This window comes from Diabrotica undecimpunctata, chromosome 5 (genome assembly GCF_040954645.1).
Source record: "Diabrotica undecimpunctata isolate CICGRU chromosome 5, icDiaUnde3, whole genome shotgun sequence".
Taxonomy (NCBI): domain Eukaryota; kingdom Metazoa; phylum Arthropoda; class Insecta; order Coleoptera; family Chrysomelidae; genus Diabrotica; species Diabrotica undecimpunctata.
Genome location: NC_092807.1, coordinates 126,675,573 through 126,699,901, shown reverse-complemented (window position 1 = coordinate 126,699,901; position 24,329 = coordinate 126,675,573). Strand labels below are relative to the sequence as shown.

At 32.9% G+C, this 24,329-nt stretch overlaps 1 protein-coding gene across 1 annotated transcript; it reads right to left on the bottom strand.

The window, feature by feature from the left end:
- Positions 1-881: 881 nt before the first annotated feature.
- On the bottom strand, positions 882-22,571 carry LOC140442467 (uncharacterized). Its single transcript, XM_072533537.1, has 2 exons — positions 22,394-22,571; positions 882-1,414 (listed from the first exon to the last, which is right to left on the bottom strand). The coding sequence occupies exons 1-2, from the start codon at positions 22,569-22,571 to the stop codon at positions 882-884; spliced, it is 711 nt and encodes a 236-aa protein (XP_072389638.1).
- Positions 22,572-24,329: the final 1,758 nt, after the last annotated feature.

The following is a 24,329-nucleotide window of genomic DNA, read 5'->3' as shown; positions in this document are numbered from 1 at the left end:
TTTACCTTTGAAGTAGTGGACAAATTCACATACTTAGGCTCCCTGATCACCAAGGAGAACGTCATGACGGAAGAAATCAAGCGAAGAATAATCCTAGCAAACAAATGCTATTTTAACTGAGTAGACATATGAGAAGCAGAAACTTAAGCCAAAAAACAAAAATAACCATATACAAAACCCTTATACAACCAGTGTTGACATATGGGTTGGAGACATGAACTATTTCCAAGGCAGATGAAAATCTCTTGCTTATATTTGAACGAAGGATCCTGACAAGAATATTTGGTGGCATCTGTGAAAATGGTGTTTGGAGAAGGAGGTACAACTACGAGATATGTCACAGATATAAACATATATTTGGTGGTAAAGACGTAGTATCCTTTATAAAAATAGGAAGACTAAGATAAGCAGGACATCTGGCAAGATCACAGCAGAACAACCCTCCTAGTATGTCACAACCTGTGAGAAGTAGAAATAGGGGTAGACCAAAACTCAGATGGAGGGATAGTGTAGATGAGGATGTTAGACAAATAGGCGCAGCAAACTGGCAACAGTTGGAAATTTATAGAACTGACTGGCGTAATAGACTTGGGAAAGTCGAGGCTCTTCTATAGGGCTGTAGCATCAATGATGATGATGTGTGTATTTCAGAAAATGGGAGAACCAGATATTGCTCATTATTTCTGTCTGCATCCATCCAGATTTATGGAAAGTCACAATAATTCCTGGAGGCAAGTTTATCTCGTAAATAGGATTTCTTCTCTGACGAGGAATAATAAGAAGAGGTGGAACGTAATGACCTGCAGCACTAACACAAATTTCGGCTGTAATTATAGTGCCTCTTTCACCAGATGTCAAGTTTCCCACCTGCTTTTTACCCTTTACGGATATAATTTTGGTTGGCTTATTTGGGACAGTGTTATACCACTTTCATCACAATTGTAGGTTCTGCTGGCAGAAAAAGCATATTTATCTTGAAGTTCAGCCAATAGAGTAAAAAATGTGTCGGCAGAAACTTTATTAAAGCCAGAAGCTCTAGCTGCTGATGTGTTTTCTGGTGTTCTCAATGTCAGTTGGGGATGCCTTTTAAAAAATAGGTACAACCAGTCTTTACCAGCTAAACAGTTTTGTTTATGAAAGTTGTTTGGAATTTTATTAATTTCTGCATAATGGAAAGCTAAACTTCTTAGTTCTAAATATGAAAGATCAAAAAATAACTTATCCATACCAATAAGGTGGTCAACTAATGTTTTTTCCTGTTCCGGGCTGAATACGGTTTGAAATCGGCCTAGCTTCTTTCTTGACGCTTCTTCCTCATTTTTACCGGATTTGATTCTCCGATTTAACGTAGCAACAGGAATTCCGTATTGCCTAGCAGCTTGATTTTTTGCTAAGGATGCCAGTTCGCACAGACCTGATTGCAGATTTGATTGACTTCACAGACCATTGTTATTGGGTCGTTTTTCGTTTATAATTTCGCATTTTACACCTGGAAAGACAGATATTCTTTATTTAATGGTGGTAATCAAGTATAATTACATGTGGGGCAAAGTGAAACGATATTTCAGTTTGCCCCATCTATCAACATTTCACATTGCCCCAAATGGATTTAAAAGCAATACTGGTCCAGTAAAAATTATTAACCCTAACCTAACAATCTATATTTTGTATAATAGATGGTTAACTATAATTTTTTTTGTCTGTAAGTTTCAAAAATATGTTTAGTTAAACAAGATAGAAGATTTAGCAATTACACCCACCTGCAGATATTACAAATTGTCGCCAAAAAATGTATAAACAGTGATATTTTCAATAACACCGACAGACGACTGCCACAAAATGGTCGATAAGCACGTACTACTTCTAAACATTGACTGGATTGTGAACAGTGGCGGCTCCGTTTGCAGAAGAATTTGAAAACGTGCTATTTCACTTTACCCCACCATTTCACTTTACCCTTCCCTCCCCTACATAGGCGGGTAATAAGTATATAAATTATTTATAAACTATCTAAAAATTTAAACATACAATTTTAACATTTAAAATAAGTGCTCAATCATATTTTGCGGTGAGTGTTCCGTTTTATAATACTAATTTTAATGGGCAACCTATACATCCTTAATCTCAGCAACAGCAAATTCAGCCAGAATGATCAAACGCTTTTTTCCAACCTAATACAGCACCAATTTGGAGAGATGATAAGTAGTTTCTCTAACAAATTCAAAGCTATGTTCTTACGACTAATAAATCAAAATAGCATGATCTTAAACATGCTTTTCACAGTAATAAATAAATTCAGTGGTGGAAATTAAGTCATTACGAATAGCACTGTGGAATTCCAACGGCCTAAGTAACCATAAGACAGAAATTATTAACTTTATTCAATATAAGCTGAATTCTTCTTCTTCTTCTTCAGCCTTCATTCATCCATTGTTGGACATAGGCCTCCTCCAATTGTTTCCACGCTTCCCTATCTTTTGCAATTCTCATCCACTGCTTTCCAGCTGTAGCTGGAAAGCAGTGGATGATAAGCTGAATATGAGGAAATAATGTATTAGACGGAAAAGATACAAGCTGCAGTAATCTGTATCAGTTCTCAACCATGGTCCATTGACAGTGCGGCGATGTACAGCCCTTCAAGGCATAATATTACCACAGTAAAATGTAAAGACTTCTTTAGACATATATCAGAAAAGTCCTTAATTAGAGGTGACTGTAAAGGTCGTGGCATATTATCGTGAACGTTGCGTTTCCAGCACATAGCGTTTAGTTTCCGAAAAATATAATTTAAATGGTTTTAAATATGAACAACGCACACTGTCCGGATAGCGTTTCAGACACTTAACGTTTCCGTTCAGTATATTTGAAAACAATATTTTACTGATGCCGACGGCTACGTAACGAGTCGTAACCGGTTGGTAAGGATAATGTAAATTAGATGTCCGTCGTTTTTTCCCCCGTTGTTTATTTAGGTATTTGTTTGATTTTGATACAGAGTATTTAAAAAAAATAATTTTCGAGGCTATTTTGTCATTCATGCATGTGTTTTTATTGCTTTGTGACAATTAATCACGGAAGTGATAAACAATTAGGACTTTTGTACGGAAGTGATACCTCTTCTTTTTAAAAATACTTTTTGGTTTGATATGTATGGCTTCGTTAAATGTATTTTGTTTTTTAACTGAAGGTGAAATTAAATTTAAAACATATTTAAACTGAATCGTATTCATTCTAAAATATCCAGAATATTTTTCATCGTCATCAATTAATTCTCTGTATAAAGTCCAGTATTCACATTCCTTCTTCCTTTCTCTTAACATTAAATGTACTTCAAACCTTCTTTTTAACACAGTTTTTCATTCTTAATCGTTAAGTAGAAGAGTAATTGCACATAATTTTTGTCGAGAAAAGCGAGATCATATCTTCACCGAACCAAACCGAAACGTTCTATGTATGAAAATGTGAACGCGCAGTCCAATTGCTGGAGTGGAAACGCTACGTGCCGGAAACTATACGTGCACGATAATATGCCGCGACCTTAAGGCCAAGCATATAAACTGGGGATCGAGACTATGTACGACAAAAGGAAAGAATCTAAGACAAACCAGAGCTAATATAAACAGCTATTACGTATCAACAAGGCAACCCACCTGCTGGCCAGCATATCCAAGTAAACTTTCAGATCTACTCGACTTCTTCATTCTCCATAGCATGGCCTTAAATTATTTTAATATACAACCATTCTGGGATCCCTCACCTGACAATACCCTCATTATTGTCACAATATGCACGCTAATTATAAAACGTCCGAATGTCCTTAAGTTGACAACACCAATGATTAACTAGAATGTATTTTATTCTAAAATAAATGAAAATATAAAATTAAATATTAGATTAAAGCAACCAGAAAATATCGAGTTTGCCGTGCTTTCTTTGACTCAAAATATACACACAGGTGGTAAAATAGCTACACATCCTCAGAACGACAAAGAAAAACTTGACACCAACGTCCCGTGTACATAAAACGTCTTATTGCATAAAAAGAGGACCCAGGCGTATACGGCGGAGATGTCGTAATTCTATAGATAAGAATTAATATAATAGATTAAGACGGCAACTTAAAACTGCTCTACAAGACGCGAGGAATGACAAATTTAAACTATTCATCAACAGCCTATCAAAAAAGTCCACATTATCTGGAAAGCAACGAAATCATCCAAGAGGCCTACACAGTACATACCATCTTTAAGGAATGCCAATGGAAGAAAAACTAAAAAGAGAAGGTATCAATATCTGCAGAACATCTGTCACACGTTTATGTTGCACCTAAACTTAAAAACAATAACAACCAAAAACAAGTCAAACAATTCTTAGATATACTTCTCTATACAATGATGCGACCGATCAAATAATTTACCCCTAACAATGTGACAATGTAACAATGAAGAGTTACACATGATGACCGGGCTAATATTAAAAAAATTACCGAGGAAAGCAATTGTCCAACTCACCCTGATATATAATATTATTATAAGATTAGCCTATTATTCGACTATTTGAAAGTTCGCAAAAATAATTAGGATTAGTAAACCAAATAAACCACCAAATATTACCACTCCATATAGACCAATTGGCTTACTTCCAATAATGTCAAAAATCTCAGAAAGGCTTTTGCTCCAAAGAATCTTAGAAGACATCAAAATTAATTTAGTGATCTCAGCACACTAGTTTGGTTTTCGCGAAGCCCATTCAACTCTACACCAGTGTCATATGATTATCAAAAATATTAATTTATGCCTCGAAGAAAAAAAATATGCATCGCTGCCTTTCTAGATGTGAGACAGGCCTTCGATGGTTTTGGCAAGACGGCCTTCTATATGAATTTAAGTCATCCTCTCTCACACCTCTCCATCTACTATTAAAATCATACCTTAGAGAACGTCACTTTCAAGCCAGATTCCTTACAGAAACTTCTCATTACTATCCCATACAATCTGGTGTCCCTCAAGGAAGTGTCCTTGTTCCCCTGCTGTAGTTTTTATACACGGTGATATCCTAACAACAAATACTACTACAAATGTCATATTCGTAAATGACACCGCCATAACATCCATCGATGATGAGCCTTAAGTAGCATCAGTAACCTTCAAATATACCTGAATTTACTACAAGACCGGATGAATAGATGAAAAATCAAAGTTAACTACACCATGTCTATTCAAATTACATTCACGAACAGAAACGTCACATTATATCGTTTAATGTGATTCTTGGGCATTATTGCCTGTAAAACATAAGTCAAATACCTGGGAATGACACTTGACCAAAAGCTCACTTGAAAAGCGCACATCTTGGCAAAACAACCCATATTAACATGAATATACGTCAAATGAATTTGCTAATAAGTCGAAAATCGCAGACATCTACAAATAATAAACTTCTTGTATATAAGGGCACAATGAAGCCCATATGGACATACGAAGTGTAAATATGGGGTTGTGCCAAGCCTTCTAATACCAGAAAAATTCAGAGGATCCAATCCAAGATACTAAGAATGATTTTTAACACGCCGTTTTACGTAAGTAACAAATTCCAATAGCCCAACCCAATGAGAAAGTAAGGCAACTACACCTCCAAGCAGAAGTCAGACGAAGATTGAAGACGAACTGGCCAACAGACTTCATAGTTTAATTTCAGTTTTAATTTCAGTTTTAATTTTAATATTACTTTGAAATCTAATCCAACAATAATTTACTTTGTTAGTGTAAATATTGGAAGTATTATCAGCAAATAATATCATCCCTTATGTATCCAATATTTACATTTACTAATAGCTTTCAAGAGCAGACAGTAAATTTGCAAATTTAATAAAAAAAAACTTATTTCTTTGGTAAATGCCATGAATATTTTTCAGTCTTTTACTCTTATAGTGTATTTGTATAATTTAAAATATTTCATACTGTATAAGTCACAAAGTTTACGCACTATAAAAATAATAAAGATTAAAATTTTAGTCGACTTTCTTAATAGAATATATATCAAACAGGAGTAAACACTGTTAAAATAATGAGTTGTATCCACCTTACTAATTACTAAGAACAAGATATTTTTAAAAATGATAATATCACAATCATTTATATTTCTGCAGCTCTTAAGTCGATAGAATCGTGGTCTAACAATATTGGGCTCCAGTTTTCCAACACTAAAACAAAAGCTATACATTTTTCACGAAAATCAAATACACAAAAGCTCCCAAATCTATTTTTAAACAATTTTTCTATGGAATATACAAAAGAAATTAAATTCCTAGGGATGCAACTGGACTCAAAATTAAGTTGGACAAGTCATATACACTCGCTAAGAGTATCGTGCCAAGCTGGACTAAACATTATGAAATCTGTATCACATAAAAATTGGGGAGCAGATTTTCCAACTCTAATAAATTTATATAGAGCTTTAATTAGATCAAAACTGGACTACGGATGTGTTGTGTATAACACCGCAAACCAAGCATTGCTTAAAACTTTGGATACTTTTCAGAGTTCAGCCGTTAGACTTGCTCTAGGAGCATATTGCACCAGTCCTATGGACAGTCTACTCTGTGAAGCTGGAGAGCCACCCTTAAACCTAAGAAGAAAATACTTAACTCTATCGTATGTCTCGAGTATAAAATCTAACCCAAAAAATCCAGCTCTTCATCATGCTGTTGCTAACAGGTTCCAGGAGGTCTATCGAAAAAGAAATAGGGGTCCTGTACCTTTCTATGAACGAGCTAATAGATACTTATTCGATTTTAATATTGAACTACCACCCATTTATCCTATCTGTGAAATAAATTTATGTTTTTCTTGGGTTGTTCCCTCTCCGCTTTGTAACCTTAAACTTACAGCATATAACAAAAATAACGTGATACCAAATTTTTTTAAAACTCACTTTCTCCATGTTCTCACACAGTACAAAAATTCCATTTTATATACACGGACGCATCTAAGACCATAAATGGAGTAGGAGCATGCTTTGTGACATCCCATGAACATTCCATCTATAAATTGTCTCCTAAGACAAGTATTTTCACAGCAAAACTATTTGCGATCAATAAGGCCCTAATCTATATTCTAGAAAAAAAACTTCCCAAATCTCTTATAATATCTGATTCACTTAGTTGTCTGACATCAATTTCTCAGATCTATCCCTCTCATCCAACATTGTAGCAGATTAAGTTAATTTTATACCGTATATACCAAAACAATTTGACAGTAGAGTTCCTCTGGGTACCGTCACACGTTGGAATAGATGGTAACGAAAAGGCAGATAGTCTAGCTAGGTCCGCAGTAACCAATACAGCAGCATTAGTGGAAAATCTAACGGTGCATTTGGATTTAAAACCTTACTTAAAATCAAAATTGCACGATGTTTGGCAAAACCAATGGAATAGAAGCACCACTAAATTGATAGAAATAAAATCTTCCATCCTTCCATGGAACTTCTGGCCTTCAAAGCGACAACATCAAGTCCTAATAACACGTCTTAGATTGGGACACACTTCTACAACACATGAATACTTGGTGAAGAAAGAAGAGGAACCAGTGTGTTTTGTTTGTGAATGTAAAGTGACAGTGAAGCACATTTTGATTGAGTGTCCAATATACTCAGTGGAAAGACTATATCATCACTTTCCAAAAACATTAAAAGAACTTTTAGGAGAATCTAAATACGTAGCTGACTTGATAGAATTCTTGAAAACTATAAACCTTTTCAATAAAATTTAATACAATACATTAATAATTAAAATATATATTGTATGTAATTGATATTTTGTATATGCCTATTTATGTCTTTATCACTTTTGTATTTTTCTTATGCTAATAACCCTAAGTGGTTGAAGCAAAATAAATAAAAAAAAAAAACAATCATTTATAAAAATTGGAAATGGATATCCATCATAGTCAATAACGATTTCGCAACAAGCTCAGAACTAGGAAAGCGTTACGTTGGTTGCATTTCAAGATCTAATATCATTACTACCAATAATTAAGGTGACAAAATATGTAACGCAATTTTATTATCAATTTTATTATTATAATTATATAAAATAATATTGTTAGAATTGTAAACAGGTTTTGATAGAATGATTGATCGAGGTCATTTCCACGATATGAGATCATAAATCACTGTAATTGTCGCTACTAGTTAGAGGAAAGTGATTAAAGCACTGGTTGAGGAAACCCCGATATGGAATTAAATGTATTATTAATGTGTGATAATTAAATGAATATTTCGTATTTCATTACTTTTAAATAGTTGTTAAAATATTGAACACTCGCAACTTAGTAGAAAAAAGAAATAGATGAAGGTGGAAGGCAACCGTAAATACGTATATACGGGTATATATATATATATATATATATATATATATATATATATATATATATATATATATATATATATATATATATATATATATATATATATATATATATATATATATATATATAAGAATTACTGGATATTAGTGACTGTCAATATAAACAAACAACACAGTTTATTAGGGTTGCAGTCAGAAAATTGGCCGGGATGTTAATGAAACACTCTTATGACTTTTTGTCTAGCTTTCGGAATGGTTTTATTCCTTTTTCAAGACACTGTAATAAGAAAAAGTGTAAATATTTATAAAATATCACAAATCTTCAGTGCAACTTACTAGTCGTTGAGATTATTTATAAAGGCATAGACACTCAACATTAATAACACACACATAAAATATAAAATAGTGTACAAAACACATTTTAAAATTCTTTAAAATTTAGGTAAAAATAGTAAAAATTTTGTTGTCATCTTTTACTGGTGTGTTTTAACTCTGGCACATAGAGAACAAAAAGAAAAAATCCTATGATTAAAAAGTAATTAGGTGTACTTAATATCATATTTCTTCTTAAGAAATACTAGAGGCCCATCTTAGGTGATTTTAATTTTTAAACCTGTCTTGATGGTATGCAAAATGTTATGCATATAACTGTAATTTGTGTGGGTACGGGTGCAGGTAGATATTAATTTTATTTTGGATGTTTTTGCGTCTCATAGAGTCTTTCAGCATATACCCGAACTACTATACTCGCTAAAAGCACACTCAGTCCTAACTGCAAGACACAAGAGTCTCGCAGGCTTAGTCTTGTTCTTGCTTAAATCTTGCAGGGTCAGTCTTGGTCTTGGTCTTGCTAAAATTAGGCGGTCTTGGTCTTGGTCTTGGTCTTGCGAAAACGCAAGAACAAGACCAAGACTGCAAGACCAAGACCGATTTTGGGCAACACTAAATATAATATAGATTTCTTTACTAAATAAGTGGACAGGATCGGTAAATATACATCAAAGGTTGAATTTCTGTTGAATAGTCATGAATAGGTCTTACTTGAAAGACTTGTTGGTGTTTACGAATTAAGCAAACAGTTTCTAAAATATCGTTATTTTTGACGTAGCTTTCTTCTGCAATGTGTTGTTCGTCTAAGGCCAAATAGATACCTTTTATTTGTAATATAAAACTAACATCAGATTGAGCAGATGGACTAGAACTCCAAAAACAAAGATAATATAAAAATGAGACTCGAACAAAGCAAAATATGTTATTTTGGAAGATGCCAAATTGATTTTCTTCAAAACAGATCTGATTGCATAGAATACGTAGGCTAGTTTATTACTTAAAAAATCCATATGAATAGACAAGTTAAGGTTGCTGTCTATAAAAATATCAATAAATTTTACAGTAACATGGTACAAAGCTTTAAACTGATATATTCATATGAGTTCTAGATCTTCGTTAATCTACAAGATGAAAGATATATATTGCAGTTATTTCTAATTGCATAAATATGCACATCACTCATTATATCCAAATGTATTTGAAAGTACCTATTTAAACAGGATAACAAACATTTAAAAATGTAACAACATGGCAGAAGTAGGAAATTTACAAATTTTACAACAAAAATTCTAAACAATATAATAAACTAAATAGCAAATAAATATTACAGGTATTTTTTAAGACACTATAATGCATTGACTGAAGGAAGAACTCGGTAAATTGTTACAAGAATATTGTCAAAAGAAGTCGTTAAACCATCATTAAAAATAACGGGTTCGAGGGATCTTTGTTACGTCACATGCCTGGCTCAGCTGTCACATCTCATGCGCAATATCATACCTTGTGTATATTGTACCATGAGTAAATATGGTTTTTATCTTTGTCTATTTAGTAGAAACATAATGTAAGTTATCTTTGTTAATTATCTCGCTAAATTTTTTCCCTGCCAACGCTATGCGGATAGACGTTCATCAAACATGTGGAGGGGATACTAAAGGGAAATACGATTGTGATCTTTGTTGATCAAGTAAAAACATATTGTAATTTATCTTTGTTAAATGTATATCTAATTATTTTGTAATAATCATCATAATTGCATACCGTACCTTTATAATAACCAGTAAAGAAAATATGTGTAAAAAAAATGAATAAAATATTTAAACGTATTTAATTGGGTTTACCAATAGTTAAATTTTGTTTCAGCGAAATATGAATCTCTCCATTTAAATAATATATTTTTATTCGTTTTAAATAAAATAGTTCCCCTAGATCCCCCTTCTGTCAAAATTAGTTACAGTATACTTTTAATTGGTGGCAATGCAATCGTTTCCCAACCATTCGCAATTCATTGATTCCGGTAAAAGCTATACAATTATTTCAGAGAATATTCGAACTGTTGAGATGTCGTCACAAACAATGCTATAAATTCGGTGGTAATTGTTTACTCGTGACAGCACTTGACAAATTGTTACGATCTCGACACATATACCAGAGGCGACACTGAGAGATGTTATGATGAAAATAGGTATGTGCTTAATTTTTAATCATTTGATGGAATACATGCACGTAAACAATAGGATAAGTTATCCTACTCGATACTGTAACCCGTTTAAGTTTATAGATTTTTAAGAGAAAACAAATAATTTTCAATAATATTTAGACCAACAAATTGACCATAAAAATTAAACATTATGATTAATTTGGTCTAAACCTAAATGCAACAATGAGAGAAGAAAAAAGAAATGTGTTTTACGCTATTTCGTTAATGCTAAAATCTTGTACTGAAAACAAGAACAACAATATACAAAACACAACAATATGGCCTACCATAGCAGGAAGGTCTGTTTTTGTTGTTAATTGTTTTCCACTCAACTGGTTTAGTTTAATATTAATATCGTATGCAAAACTTCGAAGAAATCGAAAAATTTTATAACAACATAGATGAAATAATGCGACTGACAAAAAGAAGTGAGATAACGATGATCATGGGTGACTTTGACGCTAAAATTGGTCGTGGTGCTAAAGGAGACTACATCGGAGCATACGGTCTAGATACCAGGAATAATAGAGGAGATAGACTTGTACAATTCTTCGTAAAAAACAATCTGTTAATAGCCAATACCTTCTTTAAACAACATCCTAGAAGGCTATACACATGGAAATCACCTGCAGACAGAAAAGACAGAATTGTTAGAAATCAAATTGACTTAATTTTGCTCAATACCACTTTTAAGAAGTACATACAATCTACGAAAGCATACCCTGGAGCTGATATACATAGCGACCACAATCCAGTTATAATGGATTTTAGATCTAACGATTTCTCAAAGTCAGAACCCTGAACCCTGAACAGGAAAAACAAATAAGCATCAAGCTTGAGGAACAAATAAAAACGATCGAAAACTGGGTACAGACAGACATTAAAGTAACATGGACTGCTATAAAAACAAAAATAACAAAGATACAAGAAGAAGACATCGGGTTCATAAAACACAACAAAAAACAAGAATAGATAATGCAAGAGATCATGGACCTCATGGACGTAAGACGAAAACATAAAACAAGCCCAATAGAATACAATCGAATCAACAAAATCATTAGAAAAAAGTGCAGGGAGGCGAAAGAAAATTGGATGTTATCAAAATGCCTAGAAATCGAATAACTTCAAGAAAAATACGACACCTTTAATATTCATAAAAAAGTAAAAGAAATAACAGGTAGACACAAAAAGAGACAAGCAACAATATTAAAAAATGATAATACAGAAATAATTATAGGTACAAAAGACAAACAAGAGAGATGAAAATAATACATATAAACTCTTTTTGTCGATGATAGACCTTGTTCTCCACCATCCACACATAATTGAATAAATGAAAAAGGTCCAGAAATAACCAAAGAAGCAGTGATCCATGTAGTAAAATGTCAGAAAGATGGAAAAGCCACCGGTCCAGACAATATCAATGTCGAAATACTAAAACTAATTGCAGATAATGAAAGTAAAAGCCTACACTTAATAACAGCACTATTCAATAAGATATATGACACAAAATGAAAAAAATGAAAAAGACAGTAAAGATTCCATTTTACGTACAAATCGTCTATGTATCTGTTTATATGTATTTCGCTTTAATAAAGCTCATCAGAACAGTTATTCATAGGCGTTCTCAACGTGAAAAATAGATCTTTCCTGTCTTAAGAAGCAACAATAAAATGGCTTCAAAACGGACGCAATAGCGACATCTGATATTAAATCCGTAAAATAGTTTCGAAACACAATTCAGATAACTGCCTTAATCTGAGCCTTCTATGAATTGCAAGGCATAGCCAGACGTTGATAAAGATGTTAATAGAGACATGGGGAATCTAAAATTTGCATTCCACGACATGTCTTCTCAACTAAGCAGAAATCGTTAGCGAATTGGTTTCTTGTACTCATACAGAGTAGATCCGAATAAAATGAAAAAGACAGTTAAGATTCCATTTCACGTACAAATCGTCTATGTATCTGTTTATACGTATTTCGCTTTAATAAAGCTTATCAGAACAGGTATTCATAGGCGTTCTCAACGTGAAAAATAGATCTTTCCTGTCTTAAGAAGCAACAATAAAATGGCTTCGAAACGGACGCAATAGCGACATCTGATATTAAATCCGTAAAATAGTTTCGAAACACAATTCAGATAACTGCCTTAATCTGAGCATTCTATAAATTGCAAGGCATAGCCATCTATTAACATCTTTATCAACGTCTGGCTATGCCTTGCAATTTATAGAAGGCTCAGATTAAGGCAGATATCTGAATTGTGTTTCGAAACTATTTTATGGATATAGACACACTTCATTTATTTTCTTCTTCTGACTGAAACTGGAATGTCTTTGGGTCATCTCCATTCTTGTTGAGAAAATCCTTCAGTCATTTTTAAAGGATCTTCTTGGGGCCCTTGCCGTCTTCATCCCGTTTTTCTAGTTGCTCACGTAACTGTTTTACTGAAAGTTCTATTAGCAGCATCTTTGGTCAGGCACACTACATACTTTAAAATGTTCTGTCTTAAGAAAATCACTAAGGAACGACGCGGACTTTCTCGACGAAAAATACGTTTTAAAAGTTCAAAAGTCTTTTTTAAAAGGCACTGGTGAATTTATTTTAAAATAAATAAATTACCTCACACAGTAAAACCAACCTGTAGCATGTTTAATAATAAAACGAGCGGTTCTAAGTTATATAAATATATTTACTTAGGAGTTTACAGTACGATAATATCTTATCAACTAACTAAACTAATATCAGTGCTGCTTATATATACAAGTTATTGTAGACTAGAATAATCTGGAATATTCCACCTCTTCATTTGCTTATATTGACGCCTTGATCTCTCATACGGTCGATATATCAGGAACATTCTCGAACACACATCATCGTTTCGAAATGTAGCCGTTATATGGGGTATGTCGAAATAAGCTTGTTCGTTACAGTACGTTACACAGATATATGGCTAGCCTGGAGCTAAAGTGGTCTATGTCGCATATGTATGAAAATTAAGATTTTGTTATATTTGACTAGTAATCTATTAGTACTAAAGTGGTCTATGTCGAAATTTCAGTGAGACTCCGTAAAATAACAATGTACAACTTACTTTTGGGGAAATTGAAATTTGTTAAAATCCGTAAGGGGTCTATGTTAGGATTGTTAAATAAAAATTTATTAATTATTTTAATTGGGTATGGCAAGAGAGATGGTACAGGAACTTGTTGTGGCTACAGAAAGTGTAGGTTTAAATATAAATATCTCGAAAACAAAAATCATGACCAATTTGGTACCCAACCAGAACATCAGTATTGGTGGAAAAGAAATAGAACTCGTAGATAGATATAAATACCTGGGACATGAAATTATGATTGGCAGGGATAACCAGACTAATGAACTGAAGAGAAGAATCTGCCTTGGGTGGGCAGCGTTTGGAAAACTGAGAGAAACTTTTAAAAGTGAGCTGCCCACATGCCTAAAGAGAAAGGTATTTGATCAGTGCGTCCTCCCAGTCTTGACGTACGGAGCAGAAACACTTACCTTAACAAAAGCAGCAGCTACCCAACTGAGAGTCACGCAGAGAAGAATGGAGCGGTCCATGTTAGGAATAACTCTGCGAGACAGAATAACCAACGAAGACATCAGGAGAAGAACCGGAGTGACTGACATCATCGAGAAGATAGCCAGACTAAAATGGAGATGGGCAGGACACATAGCCAGAATGACAGATGGGCGATGGACAAAGAGGTTATTGGAATGGAGGCCAAGGAAAGACAAGAGAAGCGTCGGTCGACCACCTACAAGATGGACTGACGATTTAAGAAGACTCGATAAAAACTGGATGAGAGCGGCGCAAGATAGACGGGGTTGGAAACATGAGGAAGAGGCCTATGTTCAGCAGTGGACTCTTGAGGCTGGATGATGATGATGATTTTAATTGGGTATGAATTCTCTAATAAAATGTCTTTTAGTTCTAATAACCCTTTGTTGATGTTATTGATGTGTAATAATTTGACTATTCTGTTTTTTAAAGGCAATATCAAATTTATTTTCATATGAGGTGGATGTTGTGAATAATAATTAATAAATCTGTTACTAAATATAGGTTTTCTGTACCATTCAGTGCTTAATACATTTTTTGCATTACGTTTCATTTTTATGTCAAGGTATGGGATGCTATTTTCTATCTCTTTTTCACATGTAAATTGTAAATGTTCACTATAATTATTAAAAGTTTGTAAAGTTTCATTTATTTTGTCTGCAGGTAAAGCAAGTATTAAGTCATCCACAAACCGTTTGATAAATGGGATATGAAAAGGAAACTTATTTAAAGAATCTTAATTAAATCGTCTAGTACATAATTACATAATATACACGATACACTTGAGCCCATAGGTGTGCCAAAAATTTGTTTATAGAATGCATTATCAAAAATCAATACATTAGAATCAAAAATGAATTCTAAAGTGCTTAAGAACGTTTTTTTGTTAATTTTGCAATTTATTTCGATTTCATCCCAATGTCTGTTTATACTATCATTAATAATATGTAGTGGTAAATTACTAAATAAAGATATAACGTCAAAGCTTACTATTATATAATTATTTGGTAGTTGATAGTTATTGATAAAATTACTTAGTTCAAAGGAATCTTGTATAGAGAAACTATTATCTAAGTTATATGACCTTGTAAGAATATCATTCAAAAATTTTGCTATATACCTTACTGTTTGGTGAATTAATTGATGATACAATTGGTCTCATTGTTAAGTTAAGTTTATGTACTTTTGGTTGTGCATAAAAGCGTGGTGTGACAGAGTTATATATAGTGAGAGTTGAGGCTTCTTCTTTAGTGATTTTTTTATTTTTTAATTCGGTAACTATTTTGTTAGCTGTTACTAAAAGCTAAAAGTCTTATGGTTTTGCCAATTTAAAAATTTAATGGATTAACTTCATGTTGTAAGTTTTTATACTAGTTTTATATAATGTTATTTAATTCTAATTTCATTGTATTTACTGATACCATATTTTAGCATATCCTGAAGAAGCAAATAAATTTTGCGAAAGCTTGATTAAAGAACAAAGAGTTTCACTTTCCTGTCCTATTAATGACTGCAACCTCAAAATAAAACTTTATTTATATATATATATATATATATATATATATATATATATATATATATATATATATATTATATATACTTTATATATATTATATATATATATATATATATATATATATATATATATATATATATATATATATATATAATTCGTTCTTGTTTAGTATATGGCCTAGTAGGCTATTTAATTAAAAATAACTGTCAATAACAATAATTAATTGTGAATTTTCACTAGCTAGTATCAGTAGCAATATGCCTAGTTTATTCAATCATTCGAAAACACACGCAACGATTGCCACACTCATTTACATAGTCTAACAAATTCACTAATATAACCTAATTAAAATTCTGTTGAATTTTAATTTTAATCTCGTAACTATAAAATTCTATTAGGCATCAGGGTTGCCATGAATTTCTCGGATTATCGAAGGTTTATAAAATCTTAGTGCTCTAATTTTTTAGAGATAAAGTTTGTTAATAACTTTTTGTTTTGGTTTGCTTATTTAAGTATAACTTTGGTAACATACAGTGGCTTACAACCTAAATGATGCAGTCGCTACTCAATAAAAGCTATTTATTAGAAAAAAAATTACATACTGAAATTAAATTACTATAAACCTTCTAAAATAGCATAAGCTATTTTTTGGGTTTTAACCTTTAACTACGGGCTACTGTGTACTCAGTACACCAGTCGCACTAAATTGGCCACTATTTCTAATAAGCACTGGTTGCGCACGTGTCCCTCTACCTAACCTATCTCTGATGTGTCAGCTATAAACCTCAACAGTTGTAAAATTGATTGCTGCAGAGATAGACTGACGGTTGGAAAAATTCAGGAGAAGTTTACCAGTGGTATATGTAGTACACCAAGCACCTAGTTATGTAAGTAAATTTTGTGAGATTTATATTACGTTTATCTACTAAAAAATAGCATTATTAATGTATAGCGACTTATATGTAACAAAAGCTAGACATTTTGCAACGTTTTGAATAAAAGAATTTGTAATTTGTTATTAAAATTTTAATAAAACTTTCATTTTATTATAATAAAACTAGTTTTATGATAATACATTTGATCAGATATTTTATTTTAGCATTTTCTCATAACTTAATATACCATTATCTATTTGGATATTTGTGAGTACCTATTATTAACGACCTTCTAGTTGTTTTTGTGGTCTTGTTTTTTCATGTTCTTTCTTCCATAGCAATACGGTCATGTCTCTTTGAAATATTAATTAGAAATAAATAATAAAAATTACAAACGTTGCCTCTATATATTTCTCGTAACGTTTATAAATCGAGAGGTACTACAAAATATTTACTTTGCAGGGATCGTGTACCAGTAAGAAATCCCCAAAAACTCTCAGAAGATAAACTTAGAGCTATGGCTCAAGCTATATTTGAGGAAGAATCTCATGAAGATGTTGGTGGAAACCCAGATACTTCAGACGACGAGCTAATAGAAAAAACGGAGCACGACACTGAATCAGAAGTTGATCTGAATGACGAAAATCAATATACGATTGACTCGGACACAAACAGTAACATTGAAAACAGTTCAGATCTTGATGAAGACAATGATTATTTTATAGCAAAAGACAGAAAAACTAAATGGTATAAGAAATCTCTTCTTAGCAAATTTACTAAAACTCCTTCAAAAAATATTGTCAAGATATTTCCTGGGCCAACAGTTTGTGCGAGAGATGTTACTACGGAACTAAGTGCTTTTGAAAAACTCTTTACAAATGAAATCATAGAAAATATAGTTGAATGTACAAATTTGCAGATTGCAAAAATTCGATTAAATTATGAACGGCCAAGACGGGCTAAAGATACGACTAAACAGGAAATCATGGCATTATTAGGATTATTATTTCTTGCAGGGACTAAAAAAAAAACAAAATCATACACACTTCCTCGAATTGTGGACAAAAGATAGTACCGGCTCAGAAATCTTTCGAGCCTGTATGAGCGCAGATCGATTTTTATTTTTGCTTTCTGCTCTTAGGTTTGACAACAAAGATACTCGAAAGGACCGAAAATCAATTGACAAACTTGCTGCCATTCGCTTTACTCTTGATACGTTTATGAAAAACTGTAGCAGCAACTATTCCTTGGGAGAAGAAATGACTATCGATGAAATGTTGATACCTTTTAGAGGTAGATGCAACTTTGTGCAATACATTCCAAGTAAACCTGCAAAGTTTGGCTTAAAAGTGTTTGTGTTATGTGACGCGCAGACCTTTTATGTCACCAATTTTGAGGTGTATTGTGGTCAACAACCAGAAGGGCCCTACAAAAAATCTAACACACCAACGGATATTACCCATCGCCTGCTTCAACATTGGAAAGGTAAAAACCGTAATTTAACATGCGACAATTGGTATACGAGTTATCCGTTGGCAATTGACCTTTTGAACGAAAAGATAACGATGGTTGGCACACTTAAACGAAATAAAAGGGAACTACCTCCAGAGTTTTTACCAAGAAAAAACACACCAATTGGATCATCCACTTTTGGCTTTCAAAGAAGTTACCATTGTATCCTACACACCAAAAAAAAATAAAGCTGTCATTCTCCTATCTACCATGCACAGTAATTCTACAGTAGATCCCGAAACAGGAAAACCAATGATAATTTTAGACTATAATTCACATAAAGGAGGCGTAGACACTGTAGACAAAATGTGCAGTACCTATTCGGTATCCCGAAGAACACGAAGATGGCCAATGGCATTGTTTTTTCAACTCCTGAATATTGCCGGAATTAACAGCCAGATCCTGTACAATGCTGCCAACATCGACAATCCTCAAAAATATAGAAGAGTTTTTCTAAAAGAATTATCATTGGCATTGATAAGACCTCATCTTTCTGAGAGGGCGGAAATACAGAGTTTACCTCTGGATTTAAAAATATTCTTGAAGAAATACAAAAACGTACAAGACGACCACGATGAAGAACCACCAGCAAAAAAACCGGGGAGGTACCATTGTTGTGGAAGGAGCAAAAATAGAGTTACAACAATATCTTGCAACAAATGTAATAGAATGGTTTGTAAAGAGCACTTTGTTACAATTTGTGCAAATTGTAATTTAGTAGACGCAAACGAGGAAGAAAACGAAAGTGAATAGCACACATATTCTCAAATATGTTTATTTGTGAATGATTATTTACTCCTAGTTTTTAGATTTATATACTAGTTTTATAATATTTTTAATGTTAAGCTAATATACAAGAATCTCAAGAAGGTTATTTTTAGAGAAAAAGAAGTGGTTGAGTTTTTGTTCTTATATTTGTTGCTAATCTTTATATTTTCGTTATGTATTATTTTTTATGTTAAGACATTCTCTTAAATATATGCCTACATTTATTATATACAATATATGTACTAAAATTACCTAGTTGTGGCTTTTATTTGCGTTTCTAGTCGGTGGTGTACAGAATACACCGCGCACGTAGTTATGACTAATGGAGGGGCGCCTCTTAGTTAAAGGTTAAATATACCATACTTAAATAACAATAAATATTTAAAATTCTCTTAAGTATGATTTTGATGTTACAGCTAAAATGATGCAGATAAGATGACACAACCTACCAATTTAAAATTTGCGAAGTATGCGTTGAGTTAAATTCATATTGCAGTTATTTTTATGTTTAACTTGATATTTTAAAGTATTTACGGAAAATAACAATATTATTTGAAAATGAGTCGCCGAACTACGCTCAGTGAAAGAAATTGAATTATTACTCATCATAGAAATTGATATAGTCAAAGATACATACTCAAAACGGTAAATAAATATTCATCGACAATTCGGCACATTATTGAATGTTACCGAAATAAAAATAGAGAATAGAGGAAGGATGGATTGTAAGAGAAATAGCAAATAATCCTAAAAAAGTGCACCAAAATTGAGAGATGTAGTGAAAAGACAGTTTGGAAAACAGTATAGCACCGAATCAAATAAAAGGATATTACGAAAGAATAACCTATATTATGGTCGAACTGCTAAAAATAAACCTTTTGTTAGCCAAAGAAATGAGATTGGTGGTCTCTAGAAAGCATATTAACAAAAATTTGAACTTTAGGAATTTAGTATTATTTACTGATAAAACTAAAATAAACTTATTGGGGTCCAATGGAAAAATATTAGTGTGTAGAAAGCCAAATGCAGAACTAAAATTAAAAAATATGAAAGCTACGGTAAAGCACGGTGGAGGTGGAGTGTTAATGTGGAGCTGTAACGTAATCTGCAGGAATAGGTAATATGCATTTTATTGAAGGAAAAATGACCCAATATATGTACTTTGATATACTAAGGCAAAATATTGCCGCTAGTGCTCAAAAATTAGGTATTAACAACAATTACCGGTTTTATCAGGACAACGATCCTAAATTCACGTTATATCGGGTTCGTACTTGGTTGCTTTCTAATTGCAGAAATGTTATGAATACACCAGTCGAGTCACCAGATTTATATGTTATTAAACATTTGTGGTTGACATTAAAAAATAAAATAAATTGCGCCCCAAATAGAAATGAATTTAAAGTTACAATTACTGAAGCTTGGGACACACTTTCGCCAGATACAATACAAGTCGAATCAATGCCTAAAGGACTGTAGGCTGTAATTAATTATGAAGGAGGACCTACAAAATATAAGCAATCATTGTTTGTTTGTTTGTTTGTTTGTTTTCTATATTAATTTTCTTGTTTTACATTTAGAATAATTTCAGCTGTGACATCAAAATCATACATAATAGTTATTTATATACCAAGGGTATTAAATAGATGTTTATGCCCAAAGGGCGACAATAAAACAAACCCGAGGGCCTCTGCATACAAATTTTTATGTCATACTAGTTCGTTATTGCATCTACAAATAAATATGTTCTAAAAAATGCGATTTCATTTTAACAATATATTAACTAGTAGACATTCTATCGTCCGTGTTATATCGTCCGTGTTATGTTGATACGCTACGGAAATCCTATTATCTTTTTGTTTGTATCTTTACGCCCGTGAGAGTCATAAAGTACACTTTATCCCAAGTAAAGTACACAAGTTATTTAAGTATGGTATATTTTGAACCCAAAAAAAACCTTCTACTATTTTAAAAGACTTGTAGTAATTTAATTTCAGTCTCTAATTTTTTCTAATAAATACCGAGCCACTGACACAAGCTAATTTTATGAAGTAGCTACTGCATCATTTAAGCTGTGTATATTTTTTTATTAATATTGTATTATTTTGTAATCCTAACAATATTTTCACATTTGTTTAGACGGGTTTTATTATATTTACTTTTAATTATTGGTCCTGCTTTAATAGTATGTACGACTTATAGATCGAGATAACTTGATCTAAATTTAAATACCAATAAATGTATATCTGTTATTCTAACAATAATTTTTTGCATGGCTTACTATACCATTTGTGTTTTTTGTTACTCTTTGTAGGGCAGCGAACATCTTTTGGTGCTGACAACGGTCAAATGCCTTGACGTAGTCAATAAAACAAATATATACATCACAACCGACATGGCGGCATCTCTGAGGTAGGACTTGTAAGGTGAAAAGTGCTTCACGTGTACGCATGGAATTGCGGAATCCAAATTGCATTTTACCGACACCGATTTTCTTCGCATTTCTTGTAAATTCTGGCATGTATGATTTTAAGAAAAATCTTAAGTGCATGACTCATAAGGCTGATAGTTCGGAATCGCACGTTTTCGCAGATCGTTTTTTTGGTAGTGTTACAAATGTTGACAATAGCCGTTCCTCTGGGATATTACCTGAATCGTATATGGCGTTAAACAGTTCAGTTAACTCCTTTGTGCTCACTTTACTTATAACTTAATAAGTTGAACGGGTATATCATCCGGACCTGTGGCCTTACCATTCTTAAACTGTTTTAAAGCTGCTTTTACCTCGCTTTCTAGTATTGACAGCCCTGTCATGCAATTTATTTCTCGAAGATTACCTCGGTAGTCCCAGAAAAGTTCTTCGATATACATTTTCCAGGTCACCAACTTGGAGGTCTTCGATTAGTTTACATCTTTCTTGTATCAATGTCTCCTTGGCTCTTCGTATTTCTTTTTTAATTGTTGGGTTTATTTCTTGGTATTTCTTCGCGTCCCTGTATTTTATTAATCTTCTTTGGTCCATCATCTGCAGAATGTCATCAGTCATCTATTCTTAATTTTTTTCACTTGTTTTCTTTCAAAGATGTTCGTTTCCCGCATTTAGCATGACGTTTTGATATAACTCCATTTTTGTTCTACACTCTGTTCTTGTTATCTAGCGCTTTCTAGTTTTTCTCTCATTACATCTTTTACATTCTAATTAACTACGGGGCCTTTTAGAGGTTCTGTTTAGGTTTACTTTTGATGCGTTTCTTTAGTTTTAGTTCTATATGGCCCACTAATGGGTTGTGGTCTGAGGAGACGTCTGCTCCTCTGAAGGTCTTCGCCGAAGTCAAGCTGTTCTTGAATCTTTTTTTAATGAGAATAAAGAATATCTGTTTTCTGGTGATATTGTTGGCTGTATCTGCAGGTGACATCCACGTATAAAGTCGTCTCGGGGGAAGTCATAACCAGGTATTAGCAATGGTAAAATCTTCTTTCCAACAAAATTGGATAAGTCGGTCTCCCCTTTCGTTTTTCTTGCCTAAGCTGTGTTGTCCGACGATCTCTTCTATTCTGCTTTGCAAACTTTGGCATTGAAATCATCCATGATGATGGTAAGCTCGTGCTTCTTTGTATATTTTAGTGCTTTTTGTACAAGTGCGTAGAACTCCTCGATGTCCTCATCTGGCTTTTCTGATGTTGGAGCGTAAATTTGAATGATGTTTGTATTAACAGGTCTGCTTTGCAGCTTCATCAGAATGTCTCTATCAGAGAGAGGTAGCACGCTGATCACAGCTCCAACATCCTCCATGTATATTTTTGATCCATACGTCATTATTATTAGTTTTATCGTAACTGTATTACTATTTTATTTCGTTTTGGTGTTTATATGTCCAGTTTGCCATAAAGTGTTATTGACCTGTATCCGGACAACACATTTTACTTACCTAACTGGGCAACTCCGGTCTCTCGGACCCACCACTGTTCTTGAATGAACAATTCATATTTACCTATATATTTCTAATATTCTGTTTTGATTTTTTATTGAAGCTAAATTTAAATTGTCTAGATAGTTCTGTTGTCAGGGATTTTACCTCTTAAAATAATACGAATAAGCTGAATTTTTCTGAGAATGTCAATTTTGGTACCCCAAAAAGATGTAAAAAAATTTTTGGAAAAATTTTTTTGCATTTTGCTGCTAAAAGTAATCACTTTTACTAGCATTTTTAAATAAATCGTTTTCTTATAAATAACGCTAGAAACAACCATCGACTTTAAATGTCATTTACGCGCATAAAATTAATTTAAATTTAAATAAAATTTGTATTAACTCGACAGTTATTTTTAAAGCCTAATTTTTAAAACTTCGGTTTTGGCAAAAATTACGAGGCATTGGAAACATGCCCAAGAAACGTAGAATTTAAACTTTTTAAGTACAAACTATCACACGTCACGGGAAAGGCCTTACAAAGGCTTTATTTGATGGATTTTGTAGCTAAGGTTATGACGTGTGGAAAAACTTACTTTTGTAATCAAAAGGAAGCAGTTACAAACGTTGTATTACGTTTATAATGTGTAAGTTTAAATTCAACTTTTTCAGACATATTTCAAAAAGGTAAAGGGAGGAGAGATGGACTAGGAGGATAGTTGGTCCGCTAGGTATACCTGCCTAAGCTGGGCAACAGGGAAAGTCTATCCTACTCTGTTGTATCGTTTAACGTTAGTTGCTTAAGAGACGCCAGTTGTAACGCATTGCTGCATGCTTGTAGTACTGTCATTTACGATAATTGAAACTGCCACGCGTGATAATTTTATTTGAGTTTTTTAAATTTCAATTTTTGTAAAAACAAGGAAGTTTGGCCGATTATTTGTTAGGTTATTATTGAACTATATGTAAAATGTATATTATAGAATAAAAACTACTGATGTAGTCTGTTTATCTTAAACAATACGGGCTAGTCAGTCTGTTCTCTTATTTGAGGATAGATTGACCACTTACGAGGAGAAAAGTTATACCAGCATGTTTTGTTTTAGGATTAGGCCCAACAAATATGTTCGCAAACAAAATATACCTAAGAGAGGTAACTTCACCTCTAGGGAGCTATGTGGTGCCGTAGATGCTGTAGAGAATGGTGATTTGGGTATTAATGAAGCCGCCAAAGCATTTGGAATGCCCAAAACGAATTTTAAAC